The 26,650-nt window shown below is 37.5% G+C and overlaps 1 protein-coding gene across 2 annotated transcripts in view; it reads right to left on the bottom strand.

Annotated features, from left to right (window-relative positions):
- Positions 1 to 8,999, bottom strand: part of NPNT (nephronectin) — a 148,082-nt gene extending 139,083 nt beyond the window's left edge. Inside the window, exon 1 of one of the 2 annotated variants that reach the window (XM_053703513.1) lies at positions 8,701 to 8,999. In XM_053703513.1, coding sequence (XP_053559488.1) covers positions 8,701 to 8,771 — 71 coding nt within the window. In that variant the 5' untranslated portion in view covers positions 8,772 to 8,999. The remainder of the gene's footprint in view (positions 1 to 8,700) is intronic. The other variant, XM_053703514.1, reaches the window with a different exon arrangement.
- Between the last annotated feature and the right edge of the window lie 17,651 nt (positions 9,000 to 26,650).

Raw genomic sequence — 26,650 nt, 5'->3', positions numbered from 1 at the left:
AAAAAAAAACCCCAAAGATACTACAACCAGCGTGTGGCGCAAACCATGTGTTTTGTATAGAGAACTGGATAACTTTCTGAGTTATCACCAGAATCCTATGGCTAGCAAAGGGCTTGTGATATGAAAGGCTAAATGATGTGCAGAATTATGCAAACTGTCAGATTATCCACTTTAGATCACAAAGATACAGTGTGGTTGCCAAAGGCTATGGTTTAAAGGGTCAGGAAAGTCCAAATTAAACTTTCTAAATTCAGACAGAGCATTTCATTTTAGGATACTTTTAAAATTAATTTCTGCTTAGCAAATTTATTTTGGTCCCTTGTTATCCTTTGTTGAAAAGCATACATACATATCCTCAGCAGTGTGGCAATGTAATATAGGGAGTGGCAATGCACTATAATGAGCTAGCTGATGATTGGTGGCTTCAGACATTTGTCTCTTGTCATTAATTCACCAAATGTGTTCAGCTAGCTCCCAGTAGTATATTGCTGCTCTGCAAAAGAGCAAACAAAAAAACCCTTTAATTTCCCTAAAACAATTAGCACATGAACATTGATGGTAATAAAGAAAGTCACTATAGTTTTATCTTCAGACAATACAAAATAAAAATTATATTTTCAAACCCAGCTGTTTTAAAATTCTTGATAAAAGCTTGATATTTCCATATCTATTTAGCTATGATTTAAAGTGATTGTAAATCCTAGCATTTGGAACAAATAATGGGGACTTTCAGTCATGAAATATAAAATACTTCATACTGAAAGTTCCTTTTTTTATTTTTTAAAGTGTTCACCGCGCTGAGCGCCTCAGGCAGCCCACGAAAGAATGCTATTTTGCTGACAGGTGACATTTCAACCTCTTAGCCAATAGCCATGTGGGCTATCCATCTTGGCACCAGCTGGGCTGCACGGCCATTGGCTAAGAGGTGGAAACGTCACCTCACAGCAAAATAGCGTTCTTCCGTGGGTTGCTTGAGGAGCTCAGTGCAGTGAACGCTTCAAACAAATAAAGGAACTTTCAGCATGAAGTATTTATGCAATACTTTGTTTTTTGAGCATCTATGTACTGGACGAACACGGCTACTCCAATCTTCACTATATATATATATATATATATATATATATATATATATATATATATATATATATATATATATATGTGTGTGTGTGTGTGTGTGTGTGTATATATATATATATATATACATATATATATGTGTGTGTGTGTGTGTGTGTGTGTGTGTGTGTATATATATATATATATATATATATATGTGTGTGTATGTGTGTGTGTGTGTATATATATATAATACAAACAGATCCCAGCCAAGGAGTATTAGAAATGAATTTAGATTTTAATTTTTACAGCTACAAAATCATACAAAAGGAAGAGTACAAGAGAGCTTACTCATATCCACACATACCCCCATCCACCAAACATATCCATACTCCCTCCAAGCAATCCTAAACGTAAACTAAAGAATACTACTAAATACTAGAGTAATCAATCTAAGCAAAATAACACCCACTGGGCGTCCCCAGTGAGTGAAGACCCACTCCACCTATCACTGAAAAATACTAAATATATTGATATAGCTCAAGATAGAATAGAACACAACTTATTGCACAAAATTTCACAACATCACTATTTCCTCATATAACATCAATAATGATCAAAAAATAAACAGTCCATGTTGAAATATTTGTATCCAAACTGAAAACAAAGAGGCTTTCTTGTATCAATTGCAAAGAAAAAATGATACAAAATAAATGTCCTTTCCAAAAATGAACATGCAAACTTAAATGTCCTTTCTTGTAATAAAAGATGTTATAAAGATGCAAACTCAAATGTCCTTTCTTGTATTTAAGGCGTTATATGATCACACAGTTCAATTAATGTATACTGGGATGTCCTTATTGAAGGTTTGTGAAAAAAAGTGCTTTAGATATTCAGAATGCCGCCCTTGTAATCTACGGCTTGAATAGCAATTGTATCACCACCGGTGTATGTTATCGGTTGCCAAACTGTTAGCGAGGTACATTCATATAGCAAGTACAACATCACACCCTTTGATGTTCACTCACGGTAAAGCTGTAGTGTTGTGCGATATACCTGAATGCTCCTAACCTGTACCAGGACAGATCAATAAATAGCAGCATCAGTGTCTCTGTGCAGGTAATTCGAAATATAGCAAGGCTGCAGGGTCAGTCATAAGCCGCAATATTACCTGTTACATCAGATTTGCCAATACCGTGAGACTTTATCTCCAGCGTAACCTTCGGTGTGGAAATGTACTCACTGTTGTAGATATCCCATCTCGCTGTTTCCTTTCCACAGGCTAACCGGTAACCAGATACAATGCAGGTCGTAGTTGCCGTGATCAGGGTCAGTACAGGTGTGGGAGTCTTGCTGGTTTTGTATTATTATTATTATATATATATATGTGTGTGTGTATTTGAAATAGACCCTGTTGCATACCCAATGCAAGATGAATTCATGACATAGGGATACATTTGAGTATGGCCGGGTGCACAAAGGAAGCTGGGTGCAGAGCTGTCTGTAGTTAGGTGTTGTTAAGAGTTTCTGTTCACAGCTCACCTGTCACCTGTCTGAACTTGCAGCGACAGCAAAGAAAAAAAGTCATCTCGCACAAGGGAGTAAAATAAAAGCCTACAATCTAATAAAATGAAGTCTCAGTCATACAGAGTAACACATTTATATACAACACAAACCCCTTAGATATTGTGAACAAAGGATTTTTTTTGATGGGTGGCTTTACTCCAATTAAAAGGGACATAAACATGAACAAAATGCATTATTGCACCATTGCTTCAATATAACTATGTGTTGAACCCCTGAAGTCAGCTCCAGCCCACAATGCACTACTTCTAGCTAAACACTTCTGTTGAGCCAATGACAAGAGGCATATGTGCGTAGCCCCCATTCACTAGCTAGCTCCCACCAGTGCATAGCTGCTCTTAAATCCCAAAAAGTATGCTTTTCAAGAAATTATATCAAGAGAACAAAGTAAATGCGATAATAGAAGTAAAGTGAAAAGTCTCTTAAAATGATGTGCTCTATCTTAACCATGAAAGCTTACATTTTACTTTCATGCACCCTTAAGCCACAAATGGTTTTTTTTTATACCTATCCTAAGTAAGGGTGCTACCTCATCAGTGGGTTACTGGCATATAAATAAGTTATACATAATAAATTAACAAGGCCTTGTTATGGTGCATGAGAATCCTATTCAAACTAATGGTCATTTAAAGGGACAGTCTACAACAGAATTGTTATTGTTTTAAAAGATAGATAATCCCTTTATTACCCATTCCCTAGTTTTGCATAACCAACACAGTTATATTAATATACTTTTTACCTCTGTGATTACCTTGTATCTAATCCTCTGCAGACTGCCCCCTTATTTCAGTTCTTTTTACAGACATCCATCTTAGCCAATCAGAGCTTGCTCTGAGGAACTCCACGTGCATGAGCACCGTGTTATCTATATGAACACATGAACTACCACCCTCTAGTGGTGAAAAACTGTCAAAATGCCCTGAGAGAAGAGGCAGCCTTCAAGGGCTTAGAAATTAGCATATGAACCTCCTAGATTTAGCTTTCAACTAAGAATACCAAGAGAACAAAGCAAAATTGGTGATAAAAATAAATTGGAAAGTTGTTTAAAATTACATGCCCTATGTGAATCATGAAAGTTTATTTTGGACTAGACTGTCCCTTTAACAGCAGTCAAAGCAGATGTAGTTTCTGAATTTGATACATAATACGCTTTGGGCATTCATGCTATTATATGGCCAATATTTTTTCCAAGAAAGATTGCAACTTTAATCCTAAGTGATTTGAAATTACCTTAAAGGGATAATGAACCTATGGGAAATGTAGTTCCAAAACCTCTGGAGGGCCAAGTTTGAAGATGTCTGAGATAGAGCATGCTCTTTTAAGCAACTTTCTAATTTACTCCTATTTTTCTTTGTTCTATTGGTATCTTTAGTTGAAAAAGCAGCAATGTACGCTTAAGAGACGACCCACTTTTGGTTCAGAACCCTGGATAGCTCTTGCTGATTGGTGGCTGCATTTAACCACCAATCAGCAAGTGCTACCCAGGTGCTGAATCAAAGATAGGTCGGCTCGTAAGCTTACATTCCTGCTTTTTCTTGTCTACAGTTGGTTCCTAATAAATTAATCACATTATGAAGTACAGTTATATAATTATTCTAAGCATTAAAGGGACACTGAACCCATTTTTTTTTCTTTTGTGATTCATATAGAGCATGCAATTTTAAGCAACTTTCTAATTTACTCCTATTATCAATTTTTCTTCGTTCTCTAGCTTTCTTTATTTGAAAAAGAAGGCATCTAAGCTATTTTTTTGGTTCAGAACCATGGAAATCACTTGTTTATTTACTTCTATTATCAAATCTGCTTTATCCTCTTGATATATTTTTTTTAGGTAAGCACATAGCAGCTTATGACTGAACATGAGTTTTTAACATTCTATAGCAGCAGTATTTGTATATTGAAACAAACATTGTTGCTAACACTGCTGTCATAGAGTGCTAAAGACACACAAACGCTCCTTAGCTCCTACATTTTTCTCTTCAACAAAGAATAGCAAGAGAACAAAGCAAATTTGATCAAACAAAATTGGAACATATTATAGAATTGCATGCTCTCTATCTGAATCATGAAACTTTACTTTTTATTTTAGTCTCTTTAAAGAAAGTTAAATTGATTGATGGATTCTGCCCTTCAAAAAGTATAAGCTACAGTACAAACTACAGTAATGTGCATGAATTTCAAATTGAGAATTATTTATATTTATTTATGAAATGGAAGGTTTGTGTGAGCAATCACAACTGTGAAGATCCTAAAGATTAATAACAGTTATCTGTAGCTGCATAAAAAAAGCAAGTGGTACTCTTTATCCGACTGTGATCACAAGGAGCTCACAACAAAATGTGTGTGGCTTGGTCAAATGCCCATCAATGATGACCCAAAGCCACCTCCAGCAAATAATCTGTTCTACAATGGAATAGCTTTGGGGAATTGTGAAAAGACAGAAATTACATACTGTAAGCAGGCTTGAAGGCTGAGAACGAAGATTATAATTATTCTGTAAAAAAAAAACAAAAAAAACACTGTTCTGGCTCAACACATAAAAATTATAATCAGCATGTTGAGTCTTCAGGCAAGAAAAGTATTATCAAGATGTCAGTCTAGTAAATTGATTTCATCTTATTCTAACAGATAACTAGTTGCCAACTTCAGAAAAATGTGCTCAAGGGAGAGAGAGTGAATCTTTCAAATAAAACACCCAAATTGCTAACACTTGTAAAAATGTTTCTGGTGCTTAACACCATGAGTGAATATTGCACTTAAGTTTTCTATAAATATATATATTATAGCAAAAGCAAATCCTTATATAGCAACAATGTTGCAAGTTCTCACTCAGACATCCAATAGCAGGAAATTGTTTGAGTTAAACTTCACACTTTATGAAAAAGGTAGTTTCACAATTTTATGCAGCCAATCAGAAGCTATATCGCCTGAGCCCTTACGCACAATGCAATCCATAAATAGCAAGACTGCTCATTGCCAAAGTAAATTAAATCTATCTCTGTATATAGTGCTCCAGATCTTGCTGATAAATGGCTGAAGAACTTTCATACAGCCACCTCAGTCGTGTCTCTGGGAACAAACAAAGACTATAGCACATCCATCTTAGTCAACCAGCACCCGGGAGAGGGCTCTTATTGAACATAATAGCTTGGGCCACATGGCCTCTTATTGACTATATTCATGAAGCCTTGTTTTTTGTTTGCAAAAAAATAGGATGCGGAAGGGTTGTAACTATAGGGGTCTCAGATGTCTCAATTGAGACTTGGCCCAAACCATTAGGGAGCCATTTGGCTCTGCAATCAGTACAGTTGTTTAAAGGGACACAAGTCAAAATGAAACTTTCATGATTCAGATAGAGCATGCAATTTTAAACAACTTTCCAATTTACTTCCATTACCAAAATGTGCACAGTCTTTTTATATTTACACTTTTTGAGTCACCAGCTCCTACTGAGCATGTGCAAGAATTCACAGAATATATGTATATACATTTGTGATTGGCTGATGGCTGTCACATGCTTTAGGGAAAGTGGAAATAGACAAAGCTCTAATCTACTAATAATTTGAAGATCAGACTAAGTGCTATTGCTTTGTATTTTTATCATGGATGTATCAATTATGCAAATGCACTGTATTTAGTGGTCCTTAAAAAAGGGGGAGGGACTGGGTTCCACCTGCATTCCATCTAGCCCCTCTGTAAAAAAAGAAAGCCATTTATATGGTGGCAGATGGTCCTCACAGTGTTACAGCACAGGAAAACCTGCCACCATACTTGTTCAGGAAGGCTGTGCAGGTGCATATCCTCTGGCATAGACTAACCAAGTGGGAAGGATGACTCATAATCACAGAAAACTAACTCCTCTCTCTCTTATGTGGCCGCTGGCTCAACTTGTGCAAATGGCCAGAAATTGCACTGTTGAAATGGGGGCCCCACCACAGCCTTTGTCTTGGGGTACGATAATTTATACTATTCCAAAACAGACCATGAATACTTTATATGACTCCCTATAATGCAGTATTCACAGAGAACTGAAAGTGATGTATTAAACTTATTGAATGATTACTTGTACCTTTAATCTATGGTCATGGATAGAAAGACAGTGTGATGGCAAATCATAATCAGAAGCAAAACGATCCTAATGAGTACCAGAGAGGGCTGTCAAGTGGTTAAAGGGACAGTATACACTCATTTTCATATAACTGCATGTAATAGACCCTACTATAAAGAATAAGATGCACAGATACTGATATAAAAATCCAGTATAAAATGGTTTAAAAACTTACTTAGAAGCTTTCAGTTTAGCTTTGTTGAAAAGGCAGCTGGAAAGCCCACTGCAAGTGGGAAATAAGACCCTCCCCCCTCCCCCCTCTTTTGCATATGAAAAGACCCCTTACACAAACAGGAGCAAGCTGGAGAAGGTATACATCAGTACTCACATAAAACTTTGGGGCTTGGGTAGGAGTCTGAAAATCTGAGCAATGTTATTTAAAAATAAGCAAAACTAAACATTTTTTTTTTTTTAAAAACTTCATGGGCTATATAAATAGATCATCTACAAAACATTTATGCAAAGAAAAAATGAGTGTATAATGTCCCTTTAAATTCACATTTAGAAGTCAGTCAAATTAGTAAGAAACAAATCAAAACACATAATAAATTAATATATAGGAAAAAATAGAAACCATTGATATGATTAAGAAACATATGCCATATATGTAATAAAACTAACTCCACTACAATACAGTCAGTAAATAAGTTTCTATAAGAAATTGCGGTGGATTAGTAACTTTTTCTCCCCTCTGTATTTGTACTCAGTGATATTTTTCTACTAGAGTTATGTTATTAGTAGATGGCACTGGAATGTATCTAATCTTCTCAGTTTGTCTTTCTTCCCTTGACCTGGCTATCTCCACCTGTAACTGTGTTTCTCTTCAATAATTTGGCAGAGAGCCCAGAAGTTGTTGTTTTTTTTTTAATAGCAGGTTCCGACTGGCAAGCAGCTAGTGATGGAAGAAATCAGTCTTTTTTTTTTTTTTTAAAGCAAAATGTTTCGTTAATAGTGTTTTTTGTTGTTGTTTTGTTTCAGAAAAATGAAAAACTAATTTAAATATAGCTACACATAAGTACTTTTTATGTACAGTTAAATGTATCATCTCTACTCAGCTGGAAATGTGATCTGACAGCAGTACATACACATAAACATGAAAATAGCTACAGTGAGTTTGTCCCAGATAAGTGCTGATCCCTTCTAGCGTTAACCCCTAGGACCTGCAGGTGTCCTTATCTGCTAGCACAGCTGTACGGCACCACGTGCACATCTGCCTCACATAGCGCTTATCACTCAGCCTTACCTGCTGCTTCTGCTGCACTAAACACTCTCACTTGGGATACTGGAAACTCTTAACCTCTTCAGCTGCCCTGGCACTGAAACTAACTGAGACATCACTATTTATCCGTTTGTTTGCTGCATAACTTCAGACCTACACTTGTAAGAAATATATAGATCAAAAAACAGGAAAACTATTGTGGGCAGCAGCAGAATTCCCAAAGCCGAGAGCGGGGCAAAAACTAAATACACATCTGTTCCCAGCACTGTATGGCAGCCAAGATACTACATCACTGCCAAGGGGTAGATATATAGTTAACAGGGGTTTAGTAGCAGCCCTCTATGGCAGCTAAGAGACTTTATAACTCCATTAAACAGAGGGTTCTATTAAATAATACTAATACTACTGATAATACAGTATACATTTAATAATCATAATGGGAAAGGGCTAATAAAGGTTTAACCAACAGCCAAAACTTATGGAGTGTTACTTAACCCCTTTTTTCTCACCACTAAGGTTAGGGTGTTCTACACTAAAGCTTTATTTCGCTTCTGTATCCTGCTGCTTGTTTAATGCTAATTGACAAGTATTGCTCAACAGTTCTTGGCAAAAGAGGGAGCTTGGATTTGTATAGGACACCCAGGATGATTCTCAGCAGAAGTTAAAGAATTAGAGCCAAACTTGAGATAGGAATGTTGTGCAGGTGAGAGGAGAGATGAGCATATATAGTCCTTACCTTCCATCATAATCCCCAGCAGCCGTCATGAATAAGGAACAAACAAACAACACGCTCAAAACTAACTCCATGGTTATGTCACTCAGATTCAAAAATAAAGAAGCTTCAACAAATATAAAAAAAAAGTTCAAGTGTATTCTCCAGTCCGGAGCAATCAGCTGAGGTCTGTGATGCACCAGCAGGAGGTGAGAGTTGCAGGTGATTCAGCTTCCTCTGTGGGCTAGAGCAGGTCTGTGCGGCACTGCCCCTCTCCCTGCAGGGTGCACTGACACATGCCTGGCTCAGCTCCCTGCCTGCTTCTGGCTCCCTCTGGGCTGTGAGAGGAGGAGGAGGAGCTGCTGCACACACCCTCCCCGCGTCACCTTTCTGCTCTTCCCACCTCCATCTCACTTGTGCCTTCACTTTCTTAAACTATTACAGAAGAGACTGAATCCCATTCATTGCTTATAATCGACTTTAAAACATTTTTTTTGAGATATCATCCATAGTTTCTTTGTTAAACTGTACGTATTAGCAGCAGAACAATTATACTCGAGAAAGTAAACCTAGGGCATTTCAAACATCTGCTGGGCTGAGAGGAGTGGGCTAGTGCTCATATAAAGGTTTGTGCAGCAGCAGGAAAAGTAAGATTTCTATGCAAACAAAAAATGATCTTAAAGGGACATCAAGTTGCAGAATACTCAAGTGTGTTAGGTCATTTTATTATTGCAATAATGCTTGCTTACAATTATGGGATAAACCCCACAAAAAAAAATCACCTCCACAGCAGTAGTGCCCTACTGGGACTTAAAGGGACACTGAACCCAATTTTTTTCTTTCGTGATTCAGATAGAGCATGCAAATTTAAGCAACTTTCTAATTTACTCTTATCAATTTTGTCTTCGTTCTCTTGCTATCTTTATTTGAAAAAGAGGGCATCTACGCTATTTTTTTGGTTCAGTCTCTGGACAGCACTTGTTTATTGGTCGGTTAAATTAATCCACCAATCAGCAAGAACAACCCAGGTTGTTCACCAAAAATGGGCCAGCATCTAAACTTACATTCTTGATTTTCAAATAAATATACCAAGAGAATAAGGAAAATTTGATAATAGGAGTAAATTAGAAATTGATTAAAATTGCATGCTCTATCTGAACCAAGAAAGAAAAAAAAAATGGGTTCAGTGCCCCTTTAACTGAGCACATCTGGTGAGTCAATGACAAGAGGCATATGTGTATAGCCACCAATCATCAGCTAGCTGGAAGTAGTGCATTGCTGCTCCTGAGCCAATCTAGGTATGCTTTGTAATAAACATTTCCCATAACTAGGAAAATTTGATAGCAGAATTAAATTGAAAAGTCTCTTAAAACTGCATGTGCTATGTCCCTTTAAAATATGATCTTTATAATCAAGTTAGTAATAAAGTGCAGCTTATTGTGCACCTGCTCTGAGAATAAAGTAGTTGAATCATAAAGGTAGTACAGTGATAAATAGTATCTAGTATTAATATTGTATTTATCATAGTCTAAGTTGACCTATAATTTCAAGGGATATGAAACCAAAAAATGTTCTTTTGTGATTCAGACAGAGCATACAATTTTAAAAAGGTTTCCAATTTACTTCTGTTATCAAATGCGCTTCATTCCCATGATATTCTGGGTTGAAGAGATACCTAGGTAGGCATCTGGAGCACTACATAGCAGGAAATAATACTGACATCTAGTGCTTTTGCTAATGGATAACATTCTTGCAAAACTGCTGCAATATAGTGCTCCATAAATGGTCTGGCTCATAAGCTTATGTCCCTGCTTTTCAACACAAGATACCAAGAGAATGAAGAAATATTGATAATAGAAGTAAATTAGAAAGTTGAAAATTACATGCTCTATCTGAATCATGAGAGAAAAAGTTTGGGTTTCATATCCCTTTAAGTTCTGACAATGATTTATCTTTGCATAGCATTTCTAGTTTATCCTATATTTAATTCTTAATACAGTTTATTTCCAAACCTTCCCCTTAAAGGAACTTTGCAACATTTAAGTTGTCATTGATAAAATAGCATTTAAGGCTGATATGAAATATGATAGATGTTTCTCACATTCAGCACACACCTAAACTATTATCCTTGGTGAAATAACAATTTTTTTAGTGCATTCCAATCAGTCAACCTGCTTACAACTTATGCCTGCCTGAGTAAAGCCCTTTTTAGAAGCAGTTATGTGCATTGTTTAGGTTGTCTGACTTGTAAGTGAACCGTTCCATAACACAAAAATAGATTCCTCAGTCTTATACACAAGTAGGTTCTCCAATTCCTATATTATTAAGTACTATATTATGCTACAGATCAACATTACTTTAATTAATAACACAAAGTTGTGCTAGGTTTTATTTTAAGGTCAAGCTTCTATACAATATTTTCATGTACAAGCACTTTGGAATGTGTTTAACATAAATACATATTAGACGTGCACAGATAAAAAAATACAAATAATTTTGAGTAAACCATTTGTCAGGTAAAAAAATTAATTTTGTTTAATGAATCAACTAAAAAATTTTTGTTGCAATAGTTAATTTTTTATTAGAGGCCAATTTGTTTATCGTCTTCAGACAAATTAATATGAAAAACAGTAGCTATTTTTGCATTCATTAGAATACTTAAAGTTTAGTTCAGGAGCCACAATCCATTTCGGCTACTGAGTAGTACACACTAGTGAGCCAATCACAAGCGGCATATGCATATAGCTACAAACTGCCGGCTGCATCCTGCTTGGCAGCAGAACATTTGGTGTCTCAGCTCAGCTATGTGTTTACCCTCTTTGCAGGGAACAGATAAATACCAGTGTATAAACTGTATACTAATGGAACAAAATAATGATATGACTAAATACATCATTTTATCATTGCATTAGAATGACACATTAAATGAGATATTTTAAGAAGACACAAACTTTGTCACAAACTTATGCATATAGAATAAGAAACATATGCAATTAATCCTTTACTAAATACAGGAATGAAACACAAACCTACACTAAACATGATTAGGTAAATGAACTAACATAGTATAGAGCAAAAAGTTTTGATTTCCTTCTGTTATAAACCAAGAAAAATAATTATGTACGTGGGTGTAGGAACCCATAATCCCCTATCTAAGAAACAAGTGGGGATTTATTCCTTTGGGTCCTTTTGCCCATGACCCTGTAGGTTCTTTTTTGCATATTATGTGGGCATACAAACCACACACCAGGCTAATGTGTCCCTCAACATATTATGTAAGCTATATGTTCAGATGACTGCAGACGGAACAATGTCACTTATATCCAGTTTATACCAGTGAGAAAAACATATCTAAGCCTTTGTTAGTCAATCAACACAAATGATGGTTCATGGTCACATGGTATTCTGTTGAGAGATACGCTACATAGCTCAAAAGCATCCCTCCAATGTGGCAATGACCTGCATTAGAGAGCTCCTTCTACTTTATATGTCCACACCAGAAATGCATAGACAACTCAGCTCTCAATCTAACTGTCAGTATATGGCCAGGTTATAACACAATATATTTAATAATTATCCTTTAAACCGAACCCCAATAACATATGCATATACCAAAAACCATAAAATTAATATAAATTTCTGAATTCTTTTTATTAATTGATATTTATAGATACATTGAAATATATTTGTAAGAACCAGAATATGAGTCAAACTATATAGTGTTTAAACTGTTGCAATACTCTTTACAAGGCAAACCAAATTGTAACTTTTTAACTAGCCTTATTCACAATAGAATTTCATTCAATTAACACATTGAGATTCCAAGATATTTAGCTGCTAATAGTGATGTCGCAAACCTAAAATTTTCAGTTCGCGAATGGCGAACGCGAACATCCGCAAATGTTCGCGAACCAGCGAACCGGGCAACCGCCATAGACTTCAGTAGGCAGGCGAATTTTAAAACCCACAGGGACTCTTTCTGGCCACAATAGTGATGGAAAAGTTGTTTCAAGGGGACTAACACCTGGACTGTGGCATGCCGGAGGGTGATCCATGGCAAAACTCCCATGGAAAATTACATAGTTGATGCAGAGTCTGGTTTTAATCCATAATGGGCATAAATCACCTAACATTCCTAAATTGTTTGGAATAACGTGCTTTAAAACATCAGGTATGATGTTGTATCGATCAGGTAGTGTAAGGGTTACGCCCGCTTCACAGTGACAGACCAAACTCCCCGTTTAACGCACCGCAAACAGTCCATTTGCACAACCGCAAACTCCCCATTTGCACAAGGTTGGACCTGAGCTCTGCAATGACGGCATTCTGGTGGTGGCAACAGCATGCGTTGATTGGCGTGCTGTCTGGCTGACCCCGGGTGCCAATGCATGCTGTCTGACTGAGCCACTAGCTCCTTGCGACGACCTACCCCTGCCTCCAACTCGTCTCCTCCTCCTCTCTGTCTCCCCATCTGAACTTTCCCCTGTTCTTCTTCTCTTCTAGCGGGCACCCACATGACATCCACGGACGCATCGTCATCATCAACCACTTCACTTGTATCTGACAACTCAGCAAAGGAAGCAGCAGCGGGTACAACATCATCATCATCACACTGTACGTCCATGTGTGTAATGCTGCCTGACTGAGACATATCCCTGTTATCTACATCCTCTGGCAATAATGGTTGCGCATCACTCATTTCTTCCAACTGATGTGTAAATAACTCCTCTGACAGATCAAGTGAAGCGGCTGTGGTGCTAGTGTTGGTGGTGGCGGCAGGCGGGCGAGTGGTAACTTGAGAGGTGCCCGAAGCTAAGCTGGAGGAGGATGGTGCGTCAAGGTTCCGAGCGGAAGCTGTAGAAGATTGGGTGTCCTGTGTTCGCCAGTCAACTATGTCCTCAGAACTTTTCGAGTTCAGGGTACGTGGCCTCTGAACACTGGGCATTATTCTAGGGCCAAAGGGAATCACAGCACCACGACCACGACGGCCCCTGCGGGGTGGCCTGCCTCTACCTGTCATTTTTTTTCCGATTAGTGGTACTATGCGTGCAAGCTACTGTGACAACAGATATGAGTGGCACTGTGCACTGGCAGAAGTTGGCAGAGTAGACGCTGTAGGCCTGACACATACGCTTGCAGACAACTAACTGCTATTCAATCCATTACAGTCAAAATTGTATTTTTTTTTAAAATGTACACTACTGTTACACCAGATATGAGTTGCACTGGTGTGACACTGTGCCCTGGCAGGCCCTGAAACGCACACGTGTGAAGGAAACTGACTGCTATTATTTCACAGTCAAATTTCTATTTTTTTTTTTTAATGTACACTACTGTTACACCAGATATGAGTTGCACTGGTGTGACACTGTGCCCTGGTAGGCCCTGAAACGCACACGTGTGAAGGAAACTGACTGCTATTATTTCACAGTCAAATTTCTAGTTCTTTTTTAACCCCTTAATGACCGAGGACATACGCTATACGTCCTCAGAAAAAATACAGTTAACGCCTGAGGACGTATGGCGTATGTCCTCGGTTTGGAAAGCAGCTGGAAGCAATCCTTTTTTTTTTTTAAACGTTTATTTATTATTGACACACAATCATCATATTACAAACTATGTGGCAGGAGTACAATCAGTGTTCTTTACAGAGATGAGACAAGCTTTATCAAATCCTAAAGCATTTATACTTACAACAATCATTTTTTTAAACGGAAAAAACAAAACTTAAATATAGCAGATGCAATGATGACCATAGGGTCTCTGTATTAATAATATGTGCCGGAGAAGTATAGACTATGTATCACGTAATTTTTGAATTTTCCTGTAGGATGTATGAGACTAATCTCCATGAGGGACTTAATACATATATACCTGTCCTAAAACAGGTTAAATATACTTTTTAATGGTGTCAATACGAGGGGGGTACGGGAAAGAAGAAGGGTAGAGGGAGGGAGAGAGATAGAGAAAAAAAAAAAAAAAGGAAGGAAACCAAAGAGAAGAACCTGCAGTGCCCCCCATCCCTCTCCGCTCTCTCTCTAATCGGCCCAAAATGCTGGGTATCTGCCCGCGTTAATCAGTTCAAGAATATAGGCCGATTGGCTGAGGGTCTTAATTAATTGCTGCTGTGCCAGGGGAGTAAGTGACAATATTACTACACCCCATTTGTCTAGGAATCTTTTTATGTGAGCCTCATTGTACTTAGATATTGCATATTGTTCCACCATACATTGTTTCAATACTTCTTTTTTAAATTTTATAAACGTGGGTAGGTGGGGGAGTTTCCAGTATTTCAAGATCACATTCCTAGCTAATAAAATTACGGTATTGATTAACTTATAATTTTTTTGTTGTTGTGAAAATTTAACTAAGAAAATGACCATTTGGGCCTCTAGTCTTATTTCTGTGTCTAGGATTTTATTCAACCAAAACTTAATTTTCAGCCAGAACTGTTGGACTTTGGGGCACAACCAGATGCAATGTAAAAAGTTTGCTTGTTGGGCCTGACATTTCCAGCATCCGATAATTTTTCTATACCATTTTGATAATTTGTTAGGGGTGATATATGTCGCATAAATCATTTTTAAATGCCGTTCTCGCCATGCTAGGGCATTTCCTGTTTTATTCAACAGGTTCAGGCTCACTTGAATTTGTTGAGGCCTGAGCTCTGGAAAGCTATTACTCCAAATAGCTACTATTTTCTCCAATTGGGCCTCGTGTTTGGAAATCGTCATCAAACGATAGAGTGGAGAGATTGACGTAGACCCACTCTTATATTGATTTATTAGGCTCCTTAATGGAGCATATGTCCAATTAGAGCCAAATTTAAGTTTGAGATCTGTGATGTAGTGCTTTATTTGCAAATACGCATAGTGATCAGATTGGGGAAGCTCAAATTCTACTCTGATGTCAAGGAATGATCTAATTATTGTATTAGAAGTAACTAATTGTTTTATAGAGGTCAGCCCTTTCAATTTCCATCTCTCAAAGACCTTATAAGTAAAACCTGGAGCAAATCCTGGGCATCCCTGAATTGGGAGATATTCCGAGACGAATGGAGATGTTCCTATTTCTACACAGAATTTCTGCCATGCAAGAATCAAATTTTTAAAAGTCGGCATTTTAGCAATTACCGGTGGCAGTTGTGCAATTGGGCAATGTAGAAGTGCTTTTAAATTGAATGGGTGAACAAGATTTGTTTCCCCGGCAAAGACAGTGAAAAGTTCTTTCTCTGAGATCCAGTCAGCCGCCAGTTTTGCTATCGAAGCAATATTGTAATAGGTAATATTCGGGAAAGCGAGGCCCGCCGACTCTTTAGAGAGTGTTAGTGTATTTAATGCAATTCGGGGTCTCTTTCCTTTCCAGAGAAATTCACTAGATATTTGGTTAAATAGTCTTATATCTGCCTTATGTAAAAGAAAGGGTATGTTTTGGAGGAGATATATTAACTTTGGTAAAAGTATAATTTTAATAAGCATAATGCGTGCTGAAAGAGAGATAGGGAGAGAGGCCCAGTCTTTCAATTTCTGCTTACAGTAATTGAAGAATTTAACATAATTCAACTCATACCATTCTTGTGGAGATTTTGACATCGTTACTCCTAAATACTTTATTTGAGTGACCTCTCTGAATGGGTGTTCTGATACATGGTACGCAGTTCTGTGTATCCACAATAATTCAGATTTTTGAACATTGATTTTGTAACCAGAAAATGACGAGAATATCTGCACTGACTCTAATAGTTTAGGTAAGCTTTCTTTTAGACCAGATAAGAAAAGAAGTAAATCGTCAGCATACAAATCTAGAGCATATTTTTGTTTACCAATCTGGATACCTTCTAACTGCTGCCTAAGGAGAATCGCCAGTGGTTCTAATGATATGTTAAAGAGGATAGGCGATAGGGGGCATCCCTGCCTAGTGCCTCTCTGTAAAGTAAAACGCTCCGTAGTTGAACCATTGATAAAAATTGCTGAAGAGGGATTGTTATAGATAGCTTTAATCAATTTTGTAAAGTACCCCGAAAAGCCAAACTTTTCCAAGGCCGAAAAGAGATGGTCCCAACAGATAAAGTCAAAAGCCTTTTCGGCGTCGACTGTTAAGATGGCAGCATCTTTTTTTAACACTTTCTTGTTATTCCGCAGATAATCCAGTACGAGCATAACTTTGCGGATATTTTTTGTCGGGCTTCTCCCCATCATAAAGCCAGCCTGATTGTCATGTATGATATTGTTTAAGTGAGGGGCCAATCTTTTTGCAATTATAGACATAAGTAATTTATAATCAAAATTTAACAGGGAGATAGGTCGATATGAAGAGGGGATTTCAGGATCTTTTTCTTTTTTAAGAACTAAAGCTATGTTTGACGCCGCAAAATACGGGGAGCATGGCATATCTGCGGAATAATAAGAATTAAATAACTTATGTAGATTAGGAACTATTTGATCTGCGAGGATCTTGTAAAATTCAGCTGGTAGCGAGTCGGGGCCAGGGGCTTTATTAAATTTAGCAGCTTTAATACCAGTTAGAATTTCTTGTGTAGAGATCGGTGCATTAAGTTGGTTAATTATCTCTTGTGGCATTTTGGGGATCTTTACATTATCCCAAAACCTCTCTTTTAATTCTAGATTGGGAAGTTCAGCTTTGTAGAGATTTTTAAAGAAATCCGTGAACGTATGTTGAATGTCGTGGTTAGAGGTAAATCTATTTTTCCCAGATCTAATTGCGGCGATGTAATTGGAAGATCTTTTTTTAGTAATTTTAACAAGATATTTTGCCGCTTTCCCTGAGTAGCCACCATAAAGTGATTTCTTCCTTATATCTTCAGATATCATTTGTTGTTTAAGGAAGATATCCCTTTGTGTTTTTAAATTTGTGTATCTTTCTCCAAGATTTTTGGAAGGTACAGCTATGAACGCATTATATGCGTTCCTCACACTATTAGAGAGTTGAATTTCTTTCTGTAAGGATTTTTTTTTTGAGGGCACACATATAAGCCTTAATATCCCCACGTAGAACAGCCTTTCCGGTCTCCCAGAGTATTTCTGTCTTATCTTTATAAGCATGATTGTAACTCTCAAATTCTCTCCATTTGTTAGCTAGCCAGTTTTGAAAATGTAGGTTACTATGGAGATAATTGGGGAAAAAGAAATTATTATTCGGTCTAGGAATAAGGGATTTAGAGTTAAATTCTATAGCTATAATCGCGTGATCAGAAAGTACTATATCTTTAATGTCGGCCTTTACCTCCTTACCACTTAAGTTTTCAGAGATTAGAAACATGTCTATGCGCGACAAAGCTTGATGTCCTTTGGATAGACATGTAAATGCTTTGACATCTGGGTTCAAACTTCTCCAGATGTCATATACACCCACTTTATGACAGAATTTTTGTAATGTTCGTGTTTTCTTGACTCGCTTAATACTTTTAGTTCTACTTAATCTGTCTAAGTTAGGGTATGCTGTTAGGTTAAGGTCCCCTCCAATCACAATATTACGGCCTCTATATAATACTAATTCTAATGCTAGTTCCTCCCAAAACCTAGAGTCAGGTTGGTTAGGGCCATAAATATTGCAGAGAATAAAAGAGATCTTCTCTACTTCAATATCAAGGATTTGATAACGGGCCTCTGGGTCAATTTGGCTCTTATTTATTTTATATTTTAAGTTTTTATTGATCAATATTGCCACTCCTTTCTTCCTGACCTGTGACGGGGCAGCTACCACCTCCCCAACCCATCTAGATTTGAGTTTATCAATTTCATGCCCTTTTAGATGAATTTCTTGAAGCATAACAATATCGGGCTTATGGGATCCCAGTAATTTTAGTACGGCTTTCCGTTTAATAGGGGAAGTAATTCCACCTACGTTCCAGGATATAATTTTAATCGACCCTATGCCCGGTCCAAATTTACTAAAGTGCTAAAAAACATTTTAAAACGTACCGTGATTTTATAAAGTACAAAGAGCCCGCAAAACTGTAATACTTTTAAATATATTAGAACGAGAGAGCAGAGGGGAGAAGAGGATGCAGAAACCTCATAAAAAAAAAAAAAAAAAAAAAAAAGAAAAAGAAGGGGAGAGAAAAGAGAGGAAGAGAAAGAGGAGGAAGAGAAAAAAAAAAAAAAAAAAAGAAGAGAAGAAACCCCCCCCCCCCCCCGTTTACATACCGGTAATAAAAATACATCTTTACACACATAATCTTGAAAAAACCTTCTTTTCAACAGTAATTTTACAGTAAAAAAAACACTCATAATCAAAACATAAAATAACTTCAAGCAATCAAGCCAATCCCTGACATTTAAGGGATACCATTATCTAAACAAAACTTCTGGGCCTCTGCAATATTGTTTAATGTACTTGTTTGTCCCTCTATAATCATGATTAATCTTGCAGGATAGACAAGCCTAACATTGTAGTTTGCTTTCATAAGTCGAGAGCAGAAGGGAGACATTTCTTTCCTCCTATTCGTAGTCTCGGAGGAAAAATCTTGAAAGATTAATACTTTTTGTTGATCTAATATTAATGGGTTAGCTTTTCTGTAGTGTTTAAGAATATTAATCTTGTCCTGGAAGTTTAGCATTTTAATCAGTATGGGTCTAGGTCTACTAATACCCTCAGAATTTTGGCGTATTGGACCCACTCTGTGGGCTCTTTCAATGATCATAGGCATCGGGGAGGCTGGCATTTTTAATAATTGGGGAAGTTTAACTGAAGCAAAGGCAACTAAATCTTGGTATTCTGTAGATTCGGGGAGGCCGATAATTCTTAAATTATTTCGACGCGAGCGATCCTCTAGATCCTCTAATTTAGCTTGTAGCAGAGCTATTTGAGACCCGGACTCTTTGTTAGACTGCTCACATTTATGTAATCTATCTTCAGAGTCCGAGATTCGGGTCTCAATTTCCTCCAATCTGGCTGTAAATTGCCTCACTTCCAGGACAATATTATTTATATCTTGTTTAATTTCTTGTTTAACAACATCCAATTGCAGAGAAATCATCTTGGAAATCTGCTCAACTAATTCAGAAAAATCAAAATTTGGACCAATACCATTATATTGTTCTTGCGCAACTACTAGGGAGCTCTCGGATAACTTAGCAGATTTCTTATCTTTCTGTTTGGGTGGCATGGCTGGTGATGTTTGTTTATGTTGTGTGACAAATCTATCCATGTATATTGAATTTATTGCTCAAGCTAAGCAGGGTAGAGATATAAAAATAAAAAGAGGGGGAGAAGGAAAAAAAAAAAAAAAAAAAAAAAAAAAAGGGGGGGGGTGGATTAATCTACAGTAAAAAAGTGGAAATGTGAGAAGTATCTCCGACTGTCACTTACTTTCCCTAAACGTGGCAGATTACAGTGCCGTGAGTGAGGACTTGTGTTGAAGTGCAGCAATTAAAGTGAGAGTGTGATGCGTGAGAGAGAAAAAAAAAAAAAAAAGGGGGGGGTGGGGTGGATTAATCTACAGTAAAAAAGTGGAAATGTGAGAAGTAACTCCGACTATCACTTACTTTCCCTAAACGTGGCAGATTACAGTGCCGTGAGTGAGGACTTGTGTTGAAGTGCAGCAATTAAAGTGAGAGTGTGATGCGTGGGGGAGAGAAAAAAAAAAAGAAAAAAGGGAAAATCCCATAAACCAAAACCTTAGTGCAGTCTAATAGACCTGGGGGGCCAGGAAGAAGTGAATAAAAAAAAAAAAAAAAAAAACACAAAAGGTGCTAATTCGCAGTGAATGTGAGTGTGAAAAAAAAAAAAGGGGAAAAAAAAAAAAAAAAAAAAAAGAAAAGGGAGGGAGGGTCTTTCTTTACAGAATCGCCTCCGTGGTCTCTAACCCAGAAGCATACTATTTGAGAGGTCTTATATTTATAGTTCCTGCAGCAAGGTTATCAGCACTTACTACTACTAATCAGCTCGCCTGAACCCACTTTATCTCAAAATTGACTATCTTAACACAAATTACTATCAGCAAAAAGAAGACTATATGAAATGGATCTGAGGACTCTCTTAAATATCAAGTGATCTTTCTCGTCCTGTTTCCAGAGCACTCTTATAGTCTCCTAGAGATAGTCCATTTCATCCAGGAAATCAAAGTAATGTAGATTTTTGAGAACTACAGGGCACATTATTCAATACTCATGTAAATATATATATTGCCCTGAGTAGTTAGAAAGACAATTTCAGTTGTAATCCAATTGATGGTCAAACACAGAGTCATACAGGGATAGATAGTTCTGTGGGCATAAAGCCTTCCCGTAATATACTTCCTTCACTTCACTTTGTCCCTGTTAGGGCTAATGCAGCACTTTATGTCAGTGTATATACCAGCAATAAGGGGCAATACTAGTATCAATGTTATAATCCTGGTCTGTATCAGTGTTCTGAAAAACTCGTGCTAGACTTTTCCTCTTTAGATTCTATTTAGAATGGAGTTTAGACTGGGGAGTACCATTAAGAGTTGGAGTGGAGCTTAGGCCAGAGTGTGTAGCAATAACCATCAAGTAGAAAGTGGTGCCAAAGTTATGTTCCTACCCTGTGGCTGGGTCCTGGGAACTGCTGCTAGGCTCTCAGATTATCAGATCTTTTTCCCTTAGAGTATTTTTAATTGGGGACCTATATTCGTTGTCAAAAGCAACCAATCTTGTTACAAAACTTCCAGCCCCAGTGTGAGAGCAGGTCCCTTTAAAGGTGGAAATGTCAGGGCCAGTGTTCCTACCCTGTATCAGGGTCCTGGGAACTGCTGTTCAATTCCTAGCACCGCTTTTCTTCACAGCATTTAATGTAAGATAAAATCCTTAGAGAGTAGCACTACTGCCGGCCCACTACTGACTTATTGTGCGATTTGAGTAATGGCGATATTTTGGGGGCAGATAGTAAGAGCACTTCTCCCAAATTTAAGTCTCTCTGATGCAGGCCACTACCCACACCACACTGTCACAACTTTATAGAATCTGCATCCACCGCTATTCTTTTTTGCGATGTTAGGTAATAGTCTTAGTGGGATATAGCCAGAAGAAATATAACTTAAATGATGAGCATAAAAAAACCAAAGTGTCCACACACTGTATATCTTTAGTACTCACGACCAGTCTTCACAAACAGGGATCCCAGCGTGGCGATCCTTTAGATCATCTTGATAATTGCCTGTTTCTGGATAACAGCCCTGAGAGTGATGTACACCGTTCTCTGCTGCGCGTCCCGGACGTTTTAACAGGCAGGTCCGCTCACTGGGGTCCCCTCACATGTTGCTCTATATGAGAAAGAAGGTAGACGCCGCGCCAGGGCGGCAGTGCTTCCACAACGAAGCCGTTTCTGTCTTGTGACTTCGGTCACGCTGGTGGCCTTAGGCCAAGTCTCCGGCCTGCAAAAAGAAACTGCGGTGCAAGGAGGAATTGCGTTAGGGCGATGTAGCAAGCCCTGTATTTTCGGCGCGCGAAGCCAGCTGGAAGCAATCCTGATCGCTTCCAGCTGCTTTCCGGTTATTGCAGGATGCCTCGATACGAGAGGAGGCGGGCGGGCGCGTGCACGGGGAGGGAGCGGGTGGGAACCGCTACACTACAGAAAAAAATGTTTTTATAAGTGGGAGAAAGGGGTGCAAAATATTTAGTACTTGGAAATCTAAGTGATCTGGGAGAGGGTGGGGATTCATTCAGAAAAATGAAATAAAAATAAAAAAAAACCCATTTTATTTGCAAACTAGGTACTGGCAGACAGCTGCCAGTACCCAATATGGCCCCCAATAAGGCAGAGGGGGACGGTTAGGAAGCTGTTTTGGGGGGGATCAGGGAGGTTGGGGGCTAAGGGGGGGATCCTTCACAACAGCATATGTAAATATGCTGAAAAAAAATATATATATATATATATATAAAAAAAAGATACCTTTTATTTTAGTACTGGCAGACTTTCTGCCAGTACTTAAGATGGCAGGGACAATTGTGGGGTGGGGGAGGGAAGAGAGCTCTTTGGGGGGATCAGGGGGTCTGATGTGTCAGGTGGGAAGCTGATCTCTACACTAAAGCTAAAATTAACCCTGCAAGCTCCCTACAAGCTACCTAATTAACCCCTTCACTGCTGGGCATAATTCATGTGTTGTGCGTAGTTGCATTTAGTGGCCTTCTAACTACCAAAAAGCAACGCCAAAGCCATATATGTCTGCTATTTTTGAACAAAGGGGATCCCAGAGAAGCATTTACAACCATTTGTGCCATAATTGCACAAGCTGTTTGTAAATAATTTCAGTGAGAAACCTAAAGTTTGTGAAAAAGTTGACTATTTTTTTTAAATTTGATCGCATTTGGCGGTGAAATGGTGGCATGAAATATACCAAAATTGGCCTAGATCAATACTTGGGGTTGTCTACTACACTACACTAAAGCTAAAATTAACCCTACAAGCTCCCTACAAGCTCCCTAATTAACCCCTGCACTGCTGAGCATAATACACGTGTGGTGCGCAGCGGCATTTAGCGGCCTTCTAATTACCAAAAAGCAATGCCAAAGCCATATATGTCTGCTATTTCTGAAAAAGGGGATCCCAGAGAAGCATTTACAATCATTTGTGCCATAATTGCACAAAATGTTTGTAAATGATTTCAGTGAGAAACCTAAAATTTGGAAAAATGTAAAGTTTTTTTTTATTTGATCGCATTTGGCGGTGAAATGGTGGCATGAAATATACCAAGATGGGCCTAGATCAATACTTTGGGTTGTCTACTACACTACACTAAAGATAAAATTACCCCAAAAAGCTCCCTACATGCTCCCTAATTAACCCCCTCACTGCTGGACATAATACACGTGTGGTGCGCAGTGGCATTTAGCGGCCTTCTAATTATCAAAAAGCAACGTCAAAGCCATATATGTCTGCTATTTCTGAACAAAGGGGATCCCAGAGAAAAATGTACAACCATTTATGCCATAATTGCACAAGCTATTTGTAAATAATTTCAGTGAGAAACCTAAAGTTTGTGAAAAAATTTGTGAAAAAGTGAACAATTTTTTTTATTTGATCGCATTTGGTGGTGAAATGGTGGCATGAAATATACCAAAATGGGCCTAGATCAATACTTTGGGATGTCTTCTAAAAAAAAATATATACATGTCAATGGCTATTCAGGGATTTCTGACAGATATCAGTGTTTCAATGTAACTAGCGCTAATTTTGAAAAAAAAAAATGGTTTGGAAATAGCAAAGTGCTACTTGTATTTATGGCCCTATAACTTGCAAAAAAAGCAAAGAACATGTAAACATTGGGTATTTCTAAACTCAGGACAAAATTTAGAAACTATTTAGCATGGGTGTTTTTTGGTGGTTATAGATGAGTAACAGATTTTGGGGGTCAAAGTTAGAAAAAGTGTGTTTTTTTCCATTTTTCCTCATATTTTATAATTTTTCTATAGTAAATTATAGGATATGATGAAAATAATGATATCTTTAGAAAGTCCATTTAATGGCGAGAAAAACGGTATATAATATGTGTGGGTACAGTAAACGAGTAAGAGGAAAATTACAGCTAAACACAAACACAGCAGAAATGTAAAAATAGCCCTGGTCCCAAACGGACAGAAAATGGAAAAGTGCTGTGGTCATTAAGGGGTTAATGTACACTACTGTTACACCAGATATGAGTTTCACTGGTGTCACACTGTGCCCTGGCAGGCCCTGAAACGCACACGTGTGAAGGAAACTGACTGCTATTATTTCACAGTCAAAAAAGTGTTGTTTTTTTAAATGTACACTACTGTTACACCAGATATGAGTTGCACTGGTGTGACACTGTGCCCTGGCAGGCCCTGAAACGCACACGTGTGAAGGAAACTGACTGCTATTATTTCACAGTCAAAAAAGTTTTTTTTTTTAAATGTACACTACTGTTACACCAGATATGAGTGGTGGCACTGGGCAAGTGGGCACAGTATACGCTGTGAGCCTGACACACACGCTGGCAGGCAGGCAACTGCAATTAGATTACACAGGAAAAAAAAAAAAGCAGACTGATGTTCTAGCCCTAAAAAGGGCTTTTTGAGGTGCTGTCCTTACAGCAGAGATCAGATGAGTCCTTCAGAACTGTAGTGGACACTGAATACACTAGCCTAGCTATCGATTTCCCTATTAAATCAGCAGCAGCTACACTGTCCCTCCTCTCACTAAGAATGCAGCTTCCAAATGAATCTAAAATGGATGCTGTCCAGGAGGTGGGAGGGTCTGGGAGGGAGGGAGGGTCTGCTGCTGATTGGCTGGAATGTGTCTGCTAACTGTGAGGTACAGGGTCAAAGTTTACTCAATGATGACGAATAGGGGGCGGACCGAACATGTCATATGTTCGCCCTTCCCGGCGAACGCGAACATGCTATGTTCGCCGGGAACTATTCGCGACATCACAGCCTGCTAACATTCAAGCAATACAATTAGCTATTTAGCCACAATTTATCCTATATAATTCCAATTTTAAACATCAGAAATTGTATATATTATTTGTGCCAATAACCAAACTCTATGCCAATTTTTCTAAACTGAATTAAATTCTTAGTTATCTACAGTTAAGACAAATTCTAAGACACACATATATATATATATATATATATATATATATATATATATATATATATATATATATATATTTGCCAGATAAACAACTTAGCATGTAGGATTTATGTTATAAAATACACAGACTATGAATGTAAGCTAAAATACAAACTGCTCTCTTTAAATCTATTAACTACAATTTGACTATGGTGTTACCAATTACCTGTAATTAGCAACCTTTTTATACTTTACCAAATATTTTCAGATCTTCGCATTTAAAGAAAAGTTATTTTGCATAGATCAAGGTTAGTTTTAGCTCCTTGCTTAAAGGGACACTGTACCCAAATTTTTTCTTTCGTGATTCAGATAGAGCATGACATTTTAAGCAACTTTCTAATTTACTCCTATTATCAAATTTTCTTCATTCTCTTGGTATCTTTATTTGAAATGCAAGAAAGTAAGTTTAGATGCCGGCCCATTTTTGGTGATCAACCTGGGTTGTTCTTGCTGATTGGTGGATAAACTCATCCACCAATAAAAAAGTGCTGTCCAGAGTTCTGAATAAAAAAACCAAAGCTTAGATGTCTTCTTTTTAAAATAAAGATAGCAAGAGAACGAAGAAAAATTGATAATAGGAATAAATTAGAAAGTGGCTTAAAATTGCATGCTCTATCTGAATCATGAAAGAAAGAATTTGGGTTCAGTGTCCCTTTAAGTGATTGTGTTCCCAAGTATGGCCGCCAATTATCAATCACCAGTCTAAGCAAGTACAAAAAAACTGTCTCCTCTTGCATTTAACTTCCCTGTATATAATCATTGGAGATCTTTTTCGGTTACGCCCACGGTAGCTTGTCCCTTCTCATTGGTTCATTTTGGAAATTTATTTTTTTAACAGTCAAAACTTTTGGCTGTAATACCGGATTTTGGCCATCGGGGGGCAACATGACAAACAGCAATACATTTAATCATTTCTAACATTTATAAGCATTTCTTTCAAATGTGTAATTTAAAAATGCTATAATTTCTTTATATTACTGAATTACTTGTTCAAATGTACTGTATTATGACACATTATTTATTCTGATTATTTTAATATGAAACATCAGTATTATTTCTAATATCATATTACATCAAAGTAATTTATATTGCTGACTGATTAGCATAAAATCCATTTAAAATAGCCTTCAGTATCCTGGCATTGCATTGCATCTCAACAGGAACACAATGCACTCCATATCTCCAATGCATACTTAAATGCATGGCCATACCAGCTGCAGACCTAAAATAAAATAATAGTGTTATTTATATTTTTCATTTAACAGACATTCATATTTAATATTATACGAACAGAGAAATAAAGTTTATCTTTAATTCAATGGTTCAGTATTTGTATATATCAATGTATTTATTTTTCAACACAGCGAATATTTATTTAATATATTATGTCCCAGCTCAA

This window comes from Bombina bombina, chromosome 2 (assembly GCF_027579735.1).
Source record: "Bombina bombina isolate aBomBom1 chromosome 2, aBomBom1.pri, whole genome shotgun sequence".
NCBI lineage: Eukaryota > Metazoa > Chordata > Amphibia > Anura > Bombinatoridae > Bombina > Bombina bombina.
Note: the sequence above shows the minus strand (reverse complement) of the source record. Positions and strands in the feature narration are given on the sequence as shown.